Source organism: Ammospiza nelsoni, chromosome 3 (assembly GCF_027579445.1).
Source record: "Ammospiza nelsoni isolate bAmmNel1 chromosome 3, bAmmNel1.pri, whole genome shotgun sequence".
Taxonomy (NCBI): Eukaryota; Metazoa; Chordata; class Aves; order Passeriformes; family Passerellidae; genus Ammospiza; species Ammospiza nelsoni.
Genome location: NC_080635.1, coordinates 28,794,716 through 28,813,891, shown reverse-complemented (window position 1 = coordinate 28,813,891; position 19,176 = coordinate 28,794,716). Strand labels below are relative to the sequence as shown.

At 49.4% G+C, this 19,176-nt stretch overlaps 1 protein-coding gene across 2 annotated transcripts; it reads left to right on the top strand.

The window, feature by feature from the left end:
* Positions 1 to 1,553: 1,553 nt before the first annotated feature.
* Positions 1,554 to 18,784, top strand: FOSL2 (FOS like 2, AP-1 transcription factor subunit). 2 transcript variants are annotated; one of them, XM_059467227.1, is made up of 5 exons: positions 1,554 to 1,790; positions 7,766 to 8,020; positions 8,603 to 8,650; positions 11,549 to 11,656; positions 13,131 to 18,784. In XM_059467227.1, exons 1-5 carry the CDS (start codon positions 1,692 to 1,694, stop codon positions 13,638 to 13,640), a joined length of 1,020 nt encoding a protein of 339 aa, XP_059323210.1. In that variant the 5' UTR covers positions 1,554 to 1,691; the 3' UTR covers positions 13,641 to 18,784. The 2 variants fall into 2 exon arrangements, with proteins under 2 accessions (XP_059323210.1, XP_059323211.1); XM_059467228.1 differs by lacking the exon at positions 8,603 to 8,650.
* Positions 18,785 to 19,176: the final 392 nt, after the last annotated feature.

Below are 19,176 nucleotides of genomic sequence, written 5' to 3'. Positions count from 1 at the left end.
GCGGGCTGGTACAGTCCTTGTCCCACCAGTTCCTGTTGCAGGGGAGCCCAGGGCTGTCACCTGATGTTCCTGTGACATACTCTGGTTTGGAGACCTAGAGTGGCTCTGCTGATCCTAGGAGGATGGAGGAGTCCACTTAAAAACTAAAAATAAAGGTAAAGATTAAATAATTAAAAATTAAAATAAGGGGGAGGGGAAGTAAGAATAGTTGTCAAATTTGAATAAGAATTAAAATAATAAAATATTATAGGAAAAAAAAATTAAATTAAAAAAATTAAAAATAATAGCACACTATTAGTAAATAAAAGAAAAATGTCGTTAATGAAAAGAAATTTAAAATTATAGAAGTAATAACTACGAACATACAAAATATAATACAAATATAATAAAAACAAAATAAATAAAAATAAAATAATACTAGTTTAAGAATGGTATAAAATCTAGACGAGTCCAATGCTTGGTTTATTGATGCACTGAAAAACGGACCGAGCCCTGGGGCAACCCTGGTGCAGGAAGAAGGGCTGGATCGAGCTCCCCCCGAGCCCCGTGGCGGAGCGGGCCGGTCCGTGGGGCCGGCAGCTCTGCGCCGTTTCCCGCAGCCACCCCCGCGTCCTTGTGCCGGCGGTGCGCTGCCCCTTTAAATCCCGGCGGCCGGGCAGGGAATCCCTCTCGCAGCGCGTCATCCGCGGCAAGGAAACCCGCGCTCGCGTCGTGCGACGCAAATGACCATTTTTGGCAACGTGCGACAGCGGACGGCACCAAGCGGGGCGGGGGGAGGCGGGGCCTGCCGGGAACGGGCTCCGCGCTGCCCCCGCCGCTGCGCCCGCCCCGCCTGAGCCGCCCGGACCGCGGGCCGGGGAGGGGCGGGCGCGGCGGGGCGGGTGGTGCGGCGGGCGCGGCCGAGCGGGCGCCCTCCCCCCGCGGGCGGCCCGCCCCCCCCGCCGCGGCGGCAGGTGGGAGGCTCCGCGCGCCAAGGTGGGGCCGGTGCGCCGCGGGTTTGACGTGTGCGAGTGCACATGGTGCGGCGGCGGCGGCGGGCGGATAATAAGCGAGCGCGGCCGGGGCGATGCCATTGCTCTGAGTCACCGCGGGCGCGCGGAGCTCCCGCTCGCAGCGCCGCCGAGCCGCGGGGCGCAAGACCCGGCTGAGTCACCCCGCGCCGGGAAAAGGGGCGGCCGGTGTGTGGTGGTGGTGGTGGAGGAGGAGGAGGTTGGGGGGGCGGAGGAGAACTGCTCCGCCTGCAGCCCCCGGGCCCGGAGCCGCTCCGCCGGCGGGGCGAGTTTCGCCGGACAGCGCGGAGAGAGGACATCAGCGAGCGCCCGCTTACGCGCACGGCTCTGCTCCCGCCGCGCCGCCGAGTCCTGCCTTCCCGTCCCGTCCCGCAGGCGCTCGGCTGCCACCTGAGCCACTTTTATCATCATTGTTATTATTTTTATTTTTGTTATCTCTTTATTTTTATATTTTTCTTTTTTTAAATTTTTTTTTTTTTTTTTACCTTTCCCCCCTCCACTTTCTTCCTCGTCTCCAAAGCCGTTTTTATTATTTTTGTCTCTCTCCGCGGCGAGCGTTGGGAGGCGAAAGGCAAGAGCCGAAGAGGTCGGGAGGGAGAAGGGGGCGGGGAGACGACGAGGGAGCGGCGGGTGTCGGTGTGGGAAGGCGGGGACGCGGCTCCCCCGGCCCGACCTCGGACCATGTACCAGGACTACCCCGGGAACTTCGACACCTCCTCCAGAGGCAGCAGCGGCTCACCAGGACATCCCGAGACCTACTCGAGCGGCGCAGCCCAGCAGGTAGGGCCGGGCGCTGCCCCTCTCCCCCGGTGCCTCCGGGGGCGGCTCCGAGCGCTCCCGGGACGGGAGTTCACCGCCACGCCCGGGGAGCGGCCGGCGCTTCCTCCGCGGCGGAGGCACGGGCGCCCGGCGGAGAGGCGCCGGTGGCGGTGGCGCAGGCGGTGCCGGGGCGCGGGGCTGCCCGCAGCCGCCGCTCCGTCCCGCCGCCCTTAGCGGGGCGCTTCGCTTTCCTTCCCTCCGTGTCCGCCCGCCCCGGAGCGGGTGCCGCGACGCGTCCGGAGGGACGCTGACCGGAGTTCCCCGCCTGTCGGGCCGGGAGTGCTGCGGAAGGCACGGCCTGCCCCGAGGCGGGACGTGCGGTGAGGGAGCGCCCGGCGGGCAGTGTCCGCTGGCCCGGACCCAGGCGGAGCGGCGTGGCCGGGTGCCGGTGCTGAGCCCCCGCCTGTCGGCCGGGCACCCGCGCAGCGCCGGGCCGGGACCCGCTCGGCAATCAAAGGGCTCCTACGGGCGACTTCTCTGCGAGGTCGGTAACGCGAATATAGGGGCGCACCGAACTCTTCCTCCTTCCTGCTTTTGTTCTCATTGGGAGCTTCTCGCTGTCCACGTTCATCGCGCCTGCCCGGATGGTGCCCGGGGTTCGCCCGCAGCACTTTGGGCGGCTTCGCTGGGACTTTGGGAGGTGCCGCCCGAGTTATTCACGGAGCTGTCGCAGCCGCCGTGGAACACGGCGGGATGGCTGGAAGTGGGCTCTGAGTCTTTCCAGCGCCTGCGGTTGTCTGCCCGCTTCTCCCCCGTTAAACTTTGTCTCCGAGGCGCTGACAGTCTCCTTGCTTTGCCACGGGGCCCCCGCTGGCAGCCCTGGGCCGGCGGCGTGCCGCCGTGCTCAGCGCTCTGCCCGCCCGCTCCTTGGTTCCGCCGCCGCTCTCCGGCCGGCCGCGGCTCTTTCCGAGCCGGAGTTTCCAGGGGCTCGCCGGAGCACTCCCCGCGCTCCCCGGCCCCGCTCCCTACTCAAGCCCCACTACCGGGCGGCGCTTCGAGGATGGGGAATATTTTCTGTGGAAGTGGCGTGAATTCACGGACCTGAAAGCCCAGTCTTGTGGTTTGGGTTTTTTCCCTTTCATTTTCCTAAGAAAATACCTCGAAATTACTTATATGCCTAGATCGACTAAATCTACCACTTCTGGGGAAGGCATTACACAATCGGACCAGTTATACAAACCTGGGTTATTTCATAACTTGTTTACATCAGCTGGCCCAGCCTCACTCTTTTTTTGCCTTTTCAGAGTTGGGCTTCTGACCCCCCCATCCCCCTTTTTCTCACAATATTATTTCTTGTGTGGCTTGTACGAGCGAACTGGCCGTGTGAGCACAGTGTGGCCTTCGCATCAAGGAGTCATAGGATAATTAAAAGAGAAAAAAAATAAAAAAAGGAAAAAAGTCCAGTCTTAAACTCTGCCAGCCGTACCAGCCCGTGACATTCCTCACATTAAAGAAGTTTTACCAGAAATGACTCGCTGCCGCTCCCCGCCTGCTCCAAACGCATCTCGCTGGTGCCCTCTGCGGGCTGCAGGCTGGGGTTTCCAGGGATTCTAGCTCCGATAAAGCTTATTCCCTGGTTTACAGTAAACGCTAGGACAGGGTGGGGGAGCGGGAAAGGGGCCTGACAAGCTGGGAACGCCCGGCGAAACTGCAAATTCTCACTCTCCCTTTCCTGCTGTGATTGAACAGCTGCTCTGGCTTCAAGCACTTGCTGCAGGAGGTCGAGAAACTCCGTCGCCGCTTCACGTTTGAGCTGTCACAGTCCGAGCAATAACTGGGTTTTCCCCTTTTTCTGGGGCTCCACGTCTTCCCCAGGCAGCTGGTGTGCGTGCCGTCTGATCCGGGGAGCAGAGCCCCGTTTCTAGGGTTACTATCTGAAACAGGGCTTTGAGCAGGACGTTGGCTTAGCGAGAACATAAATGTTTTCTTTAAGAATCCGGGAGATTTCTCAAGGCCTTGTGCTCCGTTTTTCCCTTGATCCTTACAGATGTTGTAGATTAGGATCAAATGTTAGCGTTGCCTTTACCCTAGCAGTTGGGCTGTTCTGCTGATTCTGGTCTATGGAGATCTGCAGTTTTATCACTACAGAAAATATGCATTGCTGAAATTTTTTCTTTATTATGTTCTCTTTTTTTTTCCCCCAAAAGCAAGAAAAGATGCATCAGTCACATGCTTAAATGGAAACTGTGTTTCTGAGCCAAAACTTTGATGCTTTTTAATTATTTTTTTCCCATACAGGACAGCACTGGAACATTTTTCTTTTAAGTTGCATGTCATGCTATTTTCCTAATCACTGACTTGCCATGTGGTAAACATGGACTTTAATGGGAAGAGTTTGTGTACTCTTTCAGAGTGGTCAAGTTTCCCCTGAGATTTTATAGCATTGTGTCCACTTTTTCTTCGGGGAGATGTTCAGCATAGGAGAGCCACAAGGGTCTTGTATTTATTGTAAGATCTATCACATATACCCTGTATTTGGTAACTGAGTAATGTTGAAGATGCTCTAGGATTTTTCTCAGTTGCTTTGTTGTTGGGTTTGATTTTTTTTTTCCCCAGCCATTATATCCATTTCTCGACTGGTTTCTAGTGCTGGCCAGCACAGTTACAGATGGCAGTGAAGGTCCAGAGTGGACCAAAGAACACAGCAGGGTGCTCTATAGAAACCTTTTATATAAATCTTAAGGTGGAGAAAAGAAACACAAAGCCAAAGCTTGAAATGTCCCCGTGCTGTCTGTGCTGCTGAGTTGTGAGCTGCTAACGTAGTCTGCCCCTGCTTGTGGCAGGACTCGCTGGAGCCTTCCCCTGTGTGGATCTGAGAAGGCTCTCATCCAACCCCATATTTTTAAGGCAGAGCAGAGACTGACCTCAGTTCTTGGCACACTTAATAACAGGACTCTTTCTGTTTGCTGTTTAGTTGTTGGGGTTTTTTAATGATACCTTCATGTGTGTTTGCTTGGGTCAGGAGGGGAGCGGTGGGTTCGTGGCTGAGCGCGTGCTGCGTGTGTAGCCCTGCAATCTGCCTATCGCCTCATCTCTCTCTAGTGCACTGAACTCTTGCAGAGAGGAACAACTGAAAGCTGGCACAGAGCTGCTTCCAGGAGCCTCTCGTGGGTCAGGAGAGGAGAGCTGTGCATGTCCTGAGAGGAGAAGGCAACAGGGGGTCTGGAAAGTGGGGAGGTGGGTGAGGGCAGGCAGTGCTCTCAGCCTGGCAGGGGCATTGCCCCTCTCTGAGAGGAGGAGGGATGAGGAGAGCAAAGAAGGGGCTGCAGTTTGGGGGAAGTTCTGGCACTTCTGTGTGAGGAGGCTGGTGCTCAAAGGGGCCATGCAGGGGAGGGACAGGAAATTCAGGGCCTGCCACTGCCACCAGCAGCATCCCAGGGGTCAGAGCTGACGGCACTGGGCAGAATGTGGGGCCCAGCAGCATTTTGGCATGGCAGAGCTGATCTGGTGCAGTGTCCTAGCAGGGAAAGCAAGGTAGGTGGGGAAAGCCTGATCAGTCAGGAAGAATTGCTTGTAAAACCTGGTGTTGGACTGAGCACACTGTCTGAAGACTCAAGCTGCCACAGCAGTGTGTCCCTTAATTATCCAGGAAAATGTGTCCCTTAGTTATCCAGGAAAAATACTGCCTTTGGAAAGTACAGAATACAGGTTTAGGGTTTTTTATTTCTAAAATATTTTGAGTTATTAGAAGGGAAGCTGGTGACAGAGATGGGGCACGGCAGAGAGGAACTGGTCTCTTCCCCCCAGGTCTGCAGGCAAGCATTGTGGAGTTGCAGAGGGATGTGGCTGAACTGAGCGACTCCCCTTTGCTGTCCTGGAGACCTCTGCTAGTTTTACAGAAGGGTCCTAGGTTGAATACAGGAGTGAATAGAAAGAGCACTTGCTTAGTCAATACTCGGAGCCTGATTTTTATGTCAGATTCTGGTATTTCATGTGGTTGATTTAGTGGTGGAACTGACTCTCACAACCTCTATTAGGAATTTTTAGCATGTTGTTGGGTGTTGGAGGCAAAGGTTAGCTCTGGAATGCCAGTGGTGTCTCTATGGCAAAGCACCAGAAGCTCTCTGGATGTTTCACAGTCATTGCTTTGTAGTGTCCGTGCAGGGAAGACAGGACATTTCCTCTCTGCTTTTTGGACATGAAAGGGAGGGTGGTGGCACAGATAGGCAATGGTCGTGGTAGGAGCCGCTTGCGGATCTGGAAGTAGGGCTCACATCCCTTGAGTTTGGTTCGTGGTTCAATTGGGCTCGCACTTCCTCCCTTCTGATGAGGTTTAGGTCCTCTTGTGTTCTGGTTATGGAGGCACCAACACATCCTCTTCTGTGCCATGTGGTCACAGCCTACACCATGCAGAGCAAAGGAGGGGATTTGCACTCATAAATTCTGATGCAGCGTTGACAGTTTGTGGCTTAGAGCCTCTTTAACTAATTGGAGGAGGTGACATGGACTCTGAAATGTGGGATGAACTGAGGCTGTGTTGGACTCAAGCTCCAAGTGAATCTCTGAGGTGCTGTTGGGGGTTTTGCCAAAGGTCTTGGTACCATTGTCATCCTCTCTGTGTAATTTCCCCGCCTGCTTAACTTGACTCACTCCTTCCTTGCTAGATTTTGAGCTGTTCAGAGGTGTAAGTCAGCAGTTGGCAGTATTCAGACTGGCTCTCCTGGTCTTCAGGTCTTGGCAGCTCGCTAGTGCTGGCCTGAAGTGCTGCAGCTATCAGCATGTGAAATACTATTTGCAGTAGCCTTGGTTTAACAAAGCTCTTAAGGTGCTTGACTAGGCACACCCTGCAAAGGAAATCTATGTTGGTGTCCCTTATCTGGGACGCTTACCTGAGCTGAGGTCAGGTTGATGCAAGGGCTCTCGCTCCTCTGGGAAGCCAGGTTGTTGACCCAAGAATGTGCCTTTCTCATGGAGTCATTTCAAGGCTTACAGACCAGTGGTGGTAACAGCTGTGGGTCCTACAAGCCCTGTCCCTTGCTCAGTGATTGCTGGAGCAAGGCCTGTCTGTGAGTTAATTCCAGTCTAACCATTGAAAGCCTCCTGAAGGAGCTCAGCATAGACAAAAACATTCTTTCTCTCCTGCTTCCCCCTCCGGGGACAAGTGATTGTTTTCCTTGCAATTTAGTGCCAGCATATTATCCAGATGGATTTACCTCTGTCTGAAAGAAGGTGTACATGTATTTTGGAGGCGATCATTACCTGCTGCCTTGGTTTTACTGCTGCCTTGTTTTGTCTAGACAGTGCAGAGAGCTGCAGGGAACTTGTCCGATCTGAATCCTAAGACCTACTTTATAGGCTGCTATTAAAATACATATCCTCGCACGTAACCATCTCAGGGCTGGGCTCCTCGGTGAGCACAGAGCTACTGAAGGAGAAGCAGGCTGCTGTTCTTGCCCTACCAAGCCCTACGTGGACCAAGCCCAAATTTCAGGGCAATCCTTTGGTGAAAGGAGGCTTTGTTCTGCTTGGTAATGGCATTTCAGAACTGAAGTTTCTCTTCCTTTTCTTTGGGCTTGAAGAGAAGTGTTTCTCTAGAAACTCCTTAATTCCCCTTTTGCTCCCTGCCGGAAGGAGTGGTGGGCACTGGCAGGAGGTGGCAGCAGTGGGCATGGTGGTGGGGAGGGGAGGCTGGGTTAGGGTATGCTGGGGAGCTGCGGGGGGGAAGAGGAAAGGGGTTGGGAGAGGGCAGGGCTGCTCTGGAGGGGAAGTGCCTGAGCCCAGTGCCTTCCTCAGGGGTTGTGGCAGGCAGGGGCAGCTTAAGATGCTGCAGAGCTGCAGCTGCAGCTACTGGTGCTCTTGCTTCAAGTGCCGCTTTGATCCTCACCGGTGCTGCTCCTGAGGGCCTAGCTGGTTTTGGAGTAACCACTTATGTTCTGCTCTCATTGACGGTTTCTTCTGTGCTCTCTGTCCCTTTTCTCCTCTGCCTTTCCTCCTAGAAATTTCGAGTAGATATGCCAGGATCAGGCAGTGCTTTTATCCCTACGATCAACGCCATCACAACCAGCCAAGACCTGCAGTGGATGGTGCAGCCCACCGTCATCACCTCCATGTCAAGCCCTTACTCCCGCTCGCACCCCTACAGCCACCCGCTGCCCCCGCTGTCCTCGGTGGCCGGACACACGGCTCTGCAGCGTCCTGGGGTCATCAAAACCATCGGGACCACCGTGGGACGGAGACGGAGAGATGAGCAGGTAACTGCAGTGCCTTGGAAACAGACGTACAGAGACTTGTCCCCGCTCCCTCACGAGATCTCCCGGCACTGCAGGGGAGCACTGAGGTCCATCGCTGGTGCTGTTCACATGCTGGGCTTTCTTAGGGTGGTGGAGGGTGTAAGCTGGAGGGTGACTTTTATTGCTGCCTCCTCATCATATGGTGAGATTTACCCAGTCTTCATCCAACACTTCGCACTGCCAGCCCGCATTGTGGCTTGGTTTCAAAAGCAGGTGAAACTCTGAAGTTGAGCCCTGGGTTTCAGTTTGAGTGTCTCTGCCGCTCCAGGCAGAAGGAAACCTCCAAGAAAGCAGAGCAGCTTTCATGTAGGTCCTTTACAAATCTGCCACCAAATTACATCAGCTAGTGTTTTCTGTCAGCTCTGTAGCTGCTAGCACAGCTCCAGTCTCCATTTGTGTGATGCCCCCAGTCCCAGCCAGCAGCATGCAGGGAGGAACAGCTTCCCTAGAGCACCTCAGCTCTAGTATGAAGAGCCTTCTGGAGGACTGGAGTCTAAATCCACCTTCCCACTACAAACCTGTAATTGCTTGATCTTTTTGCAGCAGTTTGATGGGGATCCCATAAGAGATTTTTCTGCTCCAAACCCAGAGGTATGTTTGTAACTGGCATGAGGTGGCTTGTACCACTGCTGCCCTGTGCTTAGCCTCCTAATGGGATTATCAGGCTGGGACCCTGGATCTGGTGGACTAGGTGCAGGCATCTTATCTTCTGGAAATCAGCACTGTTGTTCTCCTCTTAGTAAGAATCAGCCTTCTCCAGGGCTGTCTGGTGAACAGCTATTCACAGTGCTAGGCTGATTTCTCTTTGAGTTTAGTCAGATCTGTTTTTTTTTTTAATCTCCCCAAGTTGTTCCCAAGCAGCATTTGTGTGGGTCGCTGTGGAGCAGCGCAGTGAGACACACGGCGCACCCTTCAGACACGAGCGCGAGCTGTTGCATGAGGTCTGTTTCTAATAAGACTCACCAGCCCTACTTTTACTTCTACGTCATCTGTTTTGATTCGCATTCTGATTATTTTATGTGAAGTTGCTGTCTGGTTTAGGCCCAGGAGGTTAAAGTCAGAGTTTAGCAGTACCTCTGTGTGGGGAGCTGGTATGGCTGCAGTGAGGTCCCATTTCTGGGAGGAAGGATGGAGTAGCCGTGGTGGTTCGGTAGGTGCCAGCCTTTTCCACCAGCTGGAGCTACTTCCCTGTTCCCTGCATGCAGGGCTGGTGTCCAAAGGCAAAGAAAGTCTCACAGAGCTGGAGGAATAATTAGCAACAACTAATTTGTTTGACAAATGCTGCCTCTGTGTTCACAAATTGGCCGTGAAGAGATCACCATATTCTCTGCTTTATTTGTTGTTCAGAGTTATTTGCTGAAGGATGCCTGCCAAGCAATTCCTGGCCTGTGGCTTGTTTGCAAGCCGTTCATTGTGGGTCATTCAGAGCCAAGTCCTTTTGATTAGACACGTGCTAAGGCAGTACCCGGGCTCTTTGCTGTGGCCCTTTGGCTCAGGTTTCCAGGGCTGGTGCTTTGAACACCACATCGGAGTGCCTTTTTGGAAAACCCTGTGTAACACTTTATGAAAGGAGCCTGTTTTGATGAATGTTCCTGACAGCGAATGCACGTATTGGGCTTGGACAAGCTACGAATAACGCATACAGCAGGGGCACAAAGAGTGCCAAATCCAACCACTTTCAAACAAATCCAGCAACCACTGATGGAATATTCCTTTTTAGACCTGGTAAAATGTTAAGAACATCCAGATTAGGGGCTACTGCCCTGCCTGTGCAATTTTTGCAAAGCAGTCTTTGAAACAGATAATTTTTAAATTATTGAAGGTCTTTGTAGCAGAAAATTTACTCCAAACATATTTCAATGAGATCTGTGCTTCCAAAGCATGAAAAGGCTCTTGAAAATTCTACACAGGGGCCCCAAGTCAGCATAGCTTCTGTGTGCATGCTCAGTGCTTTTCCATACTGTAGATATTTGTGTGGTGGGCAGAGCTGTAGCAGGGACAGCAGTGCCTGCAGGGGCTCCTTCCTGGGGGAAGTATTCTGCCCAGCTGAATGGAGCTACCACCAGCCTTAGGATGGACATTGTGAGCTGCTGATGGAAAAAGCTTTTGCGCCTAAATTCTGTGTTCTGCAGTTCTAGAATTGCTTGTGTTGCTCAGTGAGCATCCAGGGGCTCATGTTACATGCAGGTGAAATCACAGGCACAGATCAGATACTGAAAAAAGGAGATATGAACGAGCTGAATACCCAGAGGCTGAAGTTAACTTACTGAAACTGCAAACATCAAAATTAGGGAGATAGAGCAAGCCAAAACAAACTAGGCTGAGGTTGGAGTAAAACTAACACTAAAAAGAAAAGAGAGTAAAATTGTGAATGTCTCATTTGTGATATTGACAATCCGTGAAGATATTAAAATTGAAGTTCCTCTGAAGAGGAGGAGCTAGGTAATGTTTCTTACCATTCTCTGCTGGCACTCTGTGAGATGTGACATGTGCTTTGCCAGGTGTCAGGGTTTTGCTTTCATTTACAGTCACCAGGCCAGAGTCCCTGCAGCACACATGGGCTGGGTGAGGCTGAAGTGTAGGGCACAAGGTTGGAGTCAAGGGCTTGGCACGTGCCCTGGATCCCCGTGGCTCCCGCTGGATCCGCGTGCTGCTCTGTCTGCATGGATCCTGCACATTGGGTGCAACATCCACTCGCTCTGTGCCCTGCTGAACTGGCTCCTTGGCTATGGCCATGGCCTAAACCTATCTGCTGCTGCTGGGGTTTGTAAAGCCTTGTCTCAAACCCCCAGAACCAGGCATAGCTTTGACCAGGTCTTGCGAGCTCCCCTTCACTTCCTCTGGTTTCGCAAGAGTGTAGCTGGATGAGTTTCTATGGAATTGCTCCTGATTTACATCAGTGAGGATGTCAGCTGGCCTCAGGAAGCCCTTGATATCACTGGAGCCTTGCCTGCTGATGCAAGAAGCAGTGTGTTATCTCGCTGAGTGCTCAAAAATCTGAGGTCAGATTTTTGGGTGGTATAAATCATTGTTGCTTCACGGACTTCATGGGAGCTCTGCTGATTTCCCTGCCTCCCCCTATACACCATCCCGACCTTCAAGAGATCAACTATTTTTGTGTGGGAAGGAGCAGATATTTTCTTTCAAGAAAGAGGCACTTACAACATCGTGCTCTGGTTTTGCTTAACGTACCACCCAAGTTGTGAAACAATCAGAGCATCTTTTATCTGTTTGGCCTTGGTGCAGATTCACTGTCCTCTTACACAATCTTCTCCCTGTGCCCTGCTCCTTCTCCTCTCCCTTCTGCTAAGACCTGGTGCAGGCAGAGATACTGTGTGCTTTCATCTTCTGCTGACATCAGTGACGAGGGGGAGTGCTCAGCATCCTGCTGGATCAGGCTTTTTTCCTTTGCATTGTGGTTAAATACTCACAAACTTAAAGGAATGCCTTGCTCAGATCTGATTGGATTTTCTTGGCACTTGCCCACAGCTGTCGCCTGAGGAAGAAGAGAAGCGAAGGATCCGGAGAGAGAGGAACAAGCTGGCAGCTGCAAAGTGTCGTAACAGGCGTCGAGAGCTAACAGAGAAACTCCAGGCGGTACGTGCCCTGCGTGCATTTCTTCTTCCTTGTCACACACCCTTCCAACCAGCTCCAAGGGCATTGCTCTTCCTCCACCAGCACGTTGGAGGAAGATGCTGCAAACACACTCTGCCTTCTTCATCCGAAGCTACCCAAGGGTACTGCTCCTACATCAACAGCTGCTGATGAGGGGGACTTGGTCCTGGAGCTTAGGACCCTAAAATTCTTTTGCTCAGTGCCCAAAATGTCCTAGGAGCTCTGTTCCCTTCTTGCCTCTCAACTAGCACAAGTCTCCCAGACTCTGGTCATCTTTCATAAGACACTGTGTTCCTAAAGGCAGGTTTTAAGGACAAGAACACTGAAGAGGAAGGATCACCTGAAAGCTGTAGACAAGGGAGATGTTATGTGTACCTGTCAGAGCTATACCCTTTAGGCTTACTCCTCCTTTGGAGGTGGGGTAGTAACTGACTTCCTTCAAAAAGGAAGCAGCACAGAGATGTGTGCCCTGATGCTGTACAAGTAATAATTAGTAAAGCTGGAGAAGGTAGAGCTGAGCATAAGAACCAAGGGGTAAGGCACTGGTTGAAGAGAAGACAAGATTGGGTTGTGTGAAATAAGCTGAAGGAAAGGCTCCAGTGCTCCTGGTCAAGAACCAGCCTGGCTTTATCCAATGATCTTGTTAACAAGCACAGCAGCAGTGAAAGCACACCTGTGAAATGTGCTGCTGCCTCAAACTAGGAGGTGTTCTCAGTGGAGGGGAGGCAAGACGGCCTATAGAGATGTTGTGACTAAGGTGATACAAGTGAGAGGAGTGTGCAAAATGGTTAGTCATGTCCTGAAGGGCTGAGTGTGAGTTTTGTGAAGTCATGAGCTCCTCACGTGGGAAGGTCCTAACTGCTCCCAGGCTGACTGTGATCCATCTGCGTGATGTGACCACAGGAAAGATAAATGTATTAATAGTGGATGCATCAGGGGGTGATCCAGTGTTGGTCCTTTGGGCAGGAGTTAGACAAGTGTCAGACCTAAACTGGAATATGCAATACAGAAATAAAATGGAAACAGTTTAAAGACTGCTATATACTACCACTGTCAAAGTGAAAAGAATTTTACTAGTCTAACATGAAAAAACAATGGAAGGAGATCTGGGTCCTCTGCTAAAGTGTCTGTCAGGCAGACAGCAAGGGAGAAGACTGAAGTCACAGGCCAAGACAGAGTAACAAAAACTAGCCATCAGAAAATTAAGGCAAGTTCACGAGATTCTTTATAACATTTATAATACCTTAGATTGGTGATGTTTGGGAATAGCCTACAAATAGGCACGTGAAACACAAGATGCTTGTCTGGCAGTGACCTGGTGTCTGCTTGGCTCATGAAGAGTCTGGGGTGTATCTGCCCGTGCCAGATGGGATCTGGACTTGGTGGCCCTGTTCCAGGTGAGGAGTAGTTTCAGAGCCTTTGCTATTTTATTTATTTATTCCCCTTTTGTCTGCAGGAAACTGAAGTACTGGAGGAGGAGAAGTCGGTGCTGCAAAAGGAGATCGCTGAGCTCCAGAAGGAGAAGGAGAAGCTGGAGTTTATGCTGGTGGCTCACAGCCCTGTGTGCAAAATCAGCCCCGAGGAACGTCGCAGCCCACCATCCAGCAGCCTCCAGAGCATTCGGACTGGAGCAAGTGGAGCCGTGGTGGTGAAGCAGGAGCCTGTGGAGGAAGAGATCCCATCTTCCTCTTTGGTCCTTGACAAAGCCCAGAGGTCTGTCATTAAGCCCATCAGCATTGCTGGAGGTTTTTATGGGGAGGAGGCACTCAACACTCCCATTGTGGTGACCTCAACACCAGCCATCACTCCTGGCTCTTCCAACTTGGTGTTCACCTACCCCAACGTGTTGGATCAGGAGTCTCCTCTCTCCCCTTCTGAGTCCTGCTCCAAAGCTCACCGGAGGAGCAGCAGCAGTGGGGACCAGTCCTCAGATTCCTTGAACTCTCCCACCTTGCTGGCGTTGTAATCCCCCTGCGGCCCCCCATTTTGCCAGTGTGTTACATCCCCCACAGCACCATAGGGGGAGCCCCCTCCGTGGGATTAGAGACAGGCACAGGATTGTTCAAGCACAAGGGCAGCAAGAACAAGGATGGGGAAGTGCTACAGCTCCAGGAAGGAGAGTGAGGACCAACGCCAGCTCCCTGGAGGCAGGAAACGGCAAGGGTGGGACTGACGCCAGGGCTGTTTGGAGAGGGTGATGTCCGCTCTGTAGGGACTGCCTTGGAAAGCTCTTTGTGGCCGTAGTGGACCTGGGGAGCGCTCCTGGTCAGGACTGAAGGCGAGCTGCAGACAGTTGCTAGTCGTCCCTTTCCTTTGTGGATTGACTGGAGCGGTTGTGCTCTGTGCTTAAATCATTCTGGGTAGTTGATCTTACAACTTCTCTCTTGCGTGCTCGCTCGCTCTCTTTCTCTTTGCATATAATTTCCAATGTTGTCGATCCCATTACATTTCACTCAGTTGCTCTGAACTCTGAAGTCTAATTAGGATCTTTGCTCTTGGGAATAGCTGTGGGAAACACGTAGGGTTGCCCAGACAGGAGGATGACAGCTGGAAGGACCAGGAGATAAGGGGGACCAAGAGGAGCCCAAGAGCTCAGCAGCAAGGGCAGACCTTGTAGTCTCTAGCCCGAGGCACAGAGACAGAAGAAGTCTCATGGTGAAACCTTTCTTTTTAAAAATGTGGATATATTTATCCCCTTGGGCTCCTCCAAAAACCAAGTTAGCATCTCAGGGCCAAAGTAACGTCAGAAAAGCTGCTGGGCTGGCACTTACCAGTCACTGGCAGGGTTTTACCCTAGTTTGCTGGATATCAAGTCTGCTGCTTGTTTACTTTTCCTGGGCTGCCTGCTGTCTAGGGAGTATTACATCTTCCTTCCCATCAGGGCTCCTGACTCAGAGGCTGATCTCTTCCTGTTAGTAAATCTTCCCCTCCCCTTGGCCATATTTGCAGAACATGGTACAAAAAAAATAGGTGGCACCACATGCCTATAAATCTAGGATGGAGACAGGCAGCAGCTGAGACAGTGAAATTAGCTGGCTGTACCCTTGCTGATTTTTTCATTGTTGGGAAACAAAGCAGCACATACCTACCAGCACAGCACAGGCCACAAGGCCCCAGCTCCTGACCAGGCAGGAATGGCATGGATAAAGTGTTGACCTGTTTGAACTAAAACAGAGCTTCTGACAAGCTCTGGCAAATGACAAATTGACAGCTGAGGAAAATCGATTAGCATTATTTGCACCTTGGTCTTTGGCCTCTGGTTTTTCTTTATATTTTCTTTGCAGATTGATCTTTTGTTGTGGTTGATTGGCCTGAAGACAAAGAATCAAACCAAAGGGCTCTTTCCCTAGTCTTGGGTCCTTCTCTAGCCTGTGGGCTTGACTGCTACTACTAAGTGCTCAGAGAGAGCACAAGCTCTCCAGTGCTCATGTTCACTACTGAAAATGTGTGTAATCTATTTCCACTTGGATCCAAGCTCAATTCCTATTGATATCAAAGTACTGGCAAACCATGACCCTGTGTACACTAGGACTGCCCAGCTTGCCAGCTAAACCACTTAGGAGATAGCTCTTTGGTCCTGCCTATTGAAGCTGTGGTGGCAGTTATTTATTTTTATTTAGTTTGTCTTTTATACACACGTACACACACACACACACACACATATATATATATATAGATATATTTTTTTTTAATCAGCTGAAACTGTGGCGTTTCTTGTTCAGGCTGGACCTGGAGAAATGCAGCACACAATTATACAATTATAGGGCTAGTCATACGAGATGCAAAACTGCTGCAGTCCCCAGCAACTCCACTGGGAATTAATAGGTTTCAGTCTTGTGGAACTGGGACTTTACTCAGCAGGGCTAACTTCCCTCAAACTCTGGCCACTGCCCATTCCTTGAATCCATTCAATGGGACACTATTCTGGCTCTAAAGGTGGACTTTGGCTTTTTTATTATAACTATTATTTTTAACCCCAGTATTTACCAAACCTGCCAGAAATATGTGAGGGATCCTTTTTGCTTCATAAAGCTGATTGGATTCAGGCTTTTTCTATATTGTTTAAACACATCCAATTTGATATTGGTGCTAGTGGTTTCAAATGGAACTCACACAGTAAGTAAAATTAGTAAAGGAGTTGATTGTCCTTACGTGTACATCAAAATTTCCTTTCTAATAAAGTAGATCTTAAGTTTCCCATAGTTAGCACAAAGGATCCACTTTTCCTAGGGTTTTACAAAGATGATACCACTTCGGTGAAACTCCAGCTTCTGTTTCCATTTTGCCAAATGCTTGTTTGGGCCACTCTGGACTGAGAATCTAAAACTGTTAAAAAACATCTCTGTGTGTCATTTCCACACATTTTTGAGGAGAACAACTCTGACAAGTGGTGGGTGAGTTTTAAAATGATGCAGCTACTTTTGAGGCTAGCTGACCGGGACTGCTGTCTCCTGTGAGATCAGGAACATCCACCTCTTGTAGGGGTTTCAAGAAGTCAGCTGTCTCCTCAGATCTAACTGGTGGAACAACAAAAACCTACCTTTGCTTCTGGTCACTGAATCATTGCCAAAAGGAGCTGCAGCTGGTCCTTGTCCACTGCCCTCCTGCCTGGTTATTGACCTGCTCAGAGACAGAACAAGATGCTTCCCTTTCCTGACCTGTGATACTGATGGGAGCCATGTGAAACTCCTCAAAAAAGAGGATTATTTTCCACTGTTTGGAAAAAGCCCCAGATAACTTGTGCCTGTCTGTTTTCCCCCTCAAGTCTCTCAAAGAATGTCTCTGTTGGGATTGCTGATCTCCAGCCTTTTGTGTTTTGTGGATCAGCCTTAACTTTTGTTTAGTTTCTGGCAGGCAGGTACAACTTCATTCCCATTTTGGTCTGGCCCCTGCATTGTTCTTTTAATGTTTTCTGGTGTGCTCTTTGGGAACTGATTGTCCTTCCCATGCCCAAATGTTATTTTCCATGAGTACCTTCCCTGCTGATTCCTAAATGTAGTGTCTCCATGTTCTGCATGTAGTGGGGATATGGGAGCTGTTGTACCTAGTGCTGACAGAGTTGAAGTCAATGGAAAAAGGCCCAGGGAATTTCAGCTGGTATTGGGTCAGCCCCCTGGTGACTGGCCCAACAAAGCCTCTCCTAACATCCTAAATTAATCAATGCCAAACTGGGAGGAGTAGTAACAGCTGCATTGAAGGAAACATTCAGCTTCTAGGTAATGTTTGCCGTTCCAGTTTTGCCCTCATTCCTCCTTCTCTTTTCCCAATTGTGGCATTGCCTTTATATATTCCTTTCCTGTTGATGTGGAGACTGAGTAAGTCTCAATCCACTTGTGGTGTGATGGGATTTGGGACCAACATGCTGGGGACAGTAGCTCTCTGTTTTGTTTTTATAATTATTATTTAAATGATCTATTTAGTTCATCTGAACCTTTAATTTTGCTGCTTACTGTATGTAGGATCCACCTGGCCTTCATCCTAAATGAAAAGAAAAGAACAAAATGAAAACTAACCTAAGACACCTCCCTTCTCCCTGGTCTCTTATTATTTATTGGCAGGCAGCCGTCTTGTGCCTGCTCCAGCAGATCTGCCAGCCATTAATTTAACATCCACCCAAATCACATTCCTGGTGTTTGGTTGTTGCTTATTTTTTTCCCCTTTTGGTTGTTGCTTTTTTCATTTTAAAACAGACTTCTGAAATGTAAGAAATCTTACTGTCATGACACAAGATAATTTTCATTAGGAAGGCCAAGTCAAACATTTTAAGAGGTGGGGGGAACAATATTCATTTATTTCTTATTTATTTATCATGTTTACATCTTTTGTTTTTCTGTTCAAGACTTGGATATAATAAAGAAAGCATTAAAAATACTACAATCTTCTTTTTTTTTTAAGGCTAATAATTTTTTTTTGATTCCTTAAATAAAATAATCTGAGTTTTGTTGTTGTCTGTATAAAATGTAAAAAGAGATATGTTTTTAAAGATGCATTATCATTCCTCTGTGAACAGTAGGTGGAGTTCAGGACAAATCTCAGAGTACAAGATAATAATAAAACCCAATCCTGTTTTACTTAATTGTTCCCCTCCTATCCTGTATGATTAAAGGGTTATTCCACTTTCTTGTTTGTGGTTACTTGATGTTAAAACCATATTAAAATGTGTAGGAAATAGGTATCCAATTGTTTTTGCTCAGTGAGAGGATAAACTGTTGTATATATCTTGATATCCTGTGTAGTTCAAAGTAACATCAGTAAGGGATAGTGCATCTTTATTAGAGAGATAAGTTACTAGTGTCACTAAAGTCTGCTTTAAGATCCTCAGATACAGAAAGGGCCTGGTTCTGATTCCACTCACGTGGGACAAACTGAAAGCATCAGCAGCTTTTTGTTGCTGTGAGGCAGGTGTCAGTAGTGAAATGAAGTCTCAGTGACTAACAGGTGACCATGAGGATTGTTGAAGGTTTGGGGGGCGCCATTATCTTTTTTTCCTCAGAAGTTTTAGATCATGGGTTTTCTTTTTTACTGTCTGTCTGCAGTGAAAGAGTTTCTGCCACAGAGGTTCTTAAAGATGACTGCTGAAGTGGGACCTTTCTTTGCTCGTAGTGGTCTTGATGTTGTTCTTGCAGTCCTGGGGAATTTCAGCCCTGAGGCATTCTCTCTGGTGTTGTCTCTTTTCTGTTCTTGTTATTTTACTGAATTACAGGCCTACAGTATTTGCACTAAAACAAAAAGCTTGTTTAGAGAAAGCTTGCTGCTACAAAAGAAAGAACGTATTAAAATGGTTTTGCTTTTACAATTTTAACTGAGTAGCATTTTGTAGAATAAAATCAATCTAGACTGAAAAGAAAAAATGACTTTTCTTTTTTCCTCTGCACCTTCTCCCCCCACATTCCTGTCTTTTCATCCAATTCCTCAGTGGTATGATGTTCCCCCCCTTCTCTTTTGGTGCTCAGTTGTAATGATTGGCTGTATTGTTGACTATGCTGCTGAGAGTTATGACACTTGTAAATCTTGTTTTAATGACATTGTGGACACTTTTGTATAGCAAGAACTAACTGGAGTTCTCTCTGTTAATTGAAGTCATTAAAAAGCTCCCTTTGCAATGAACAATGACAAGCTCGCATGTTCCTTCACTGTGAACAAATGGGTCCAGCATTGCCAGGTGCCTGGCTGCAGCACAGTTCAAGGCTTCTTTCACAAGAGCAGCTGCAATCCCCACAGCTGCTACCTGTAACAATGGTAGATGGGGCAGAGGCTAGCAGAGCAGCCCACCTGGGCTAAAAGGCAAATAAAGCACTAATCCTTTCATCTTAGCTTCAAAAAGGAAAGGGATAGAGGTAAAAAATGTGTGCTGACTTTTTGTTGTTTGTTTTAAATCCTCAACCAGAAGGAGTCAAAGCTTCTGCTCTGAAAACTTGGGGTGGGGAGCAGCATGGTTGCTTCATTGGCAGCAAGGAGGAGGTTAAGATGGAATTCCCTTACATGCCTGGGGAAAACTTCAG

Bases quoted from the DNA above. Each gene is read 5' to 3' on its own strand.
- FOSL2 (XM_059467227.1), top strand. From the start codon at position 1,692: ATGTACCAGGACTACCCCGGGAACTTCGACACCTCCTCCAGAGGCAGC. The intron at 8,651-11,548 runs GTATGTTTGTAA...ACTTGCCCACAG, and splicing joins TTTCTGCTCCAAACCCAGAG to CTGTCGCCTGAGGAAGAAGA. The intron at 11,657-13,130 runs GTACGTGCCCTG...TTTTGTCTGCAG, and splicing joins TAACAGAGAAACTCCAGGCG to GAAACTGAAGTACTGGAGGA.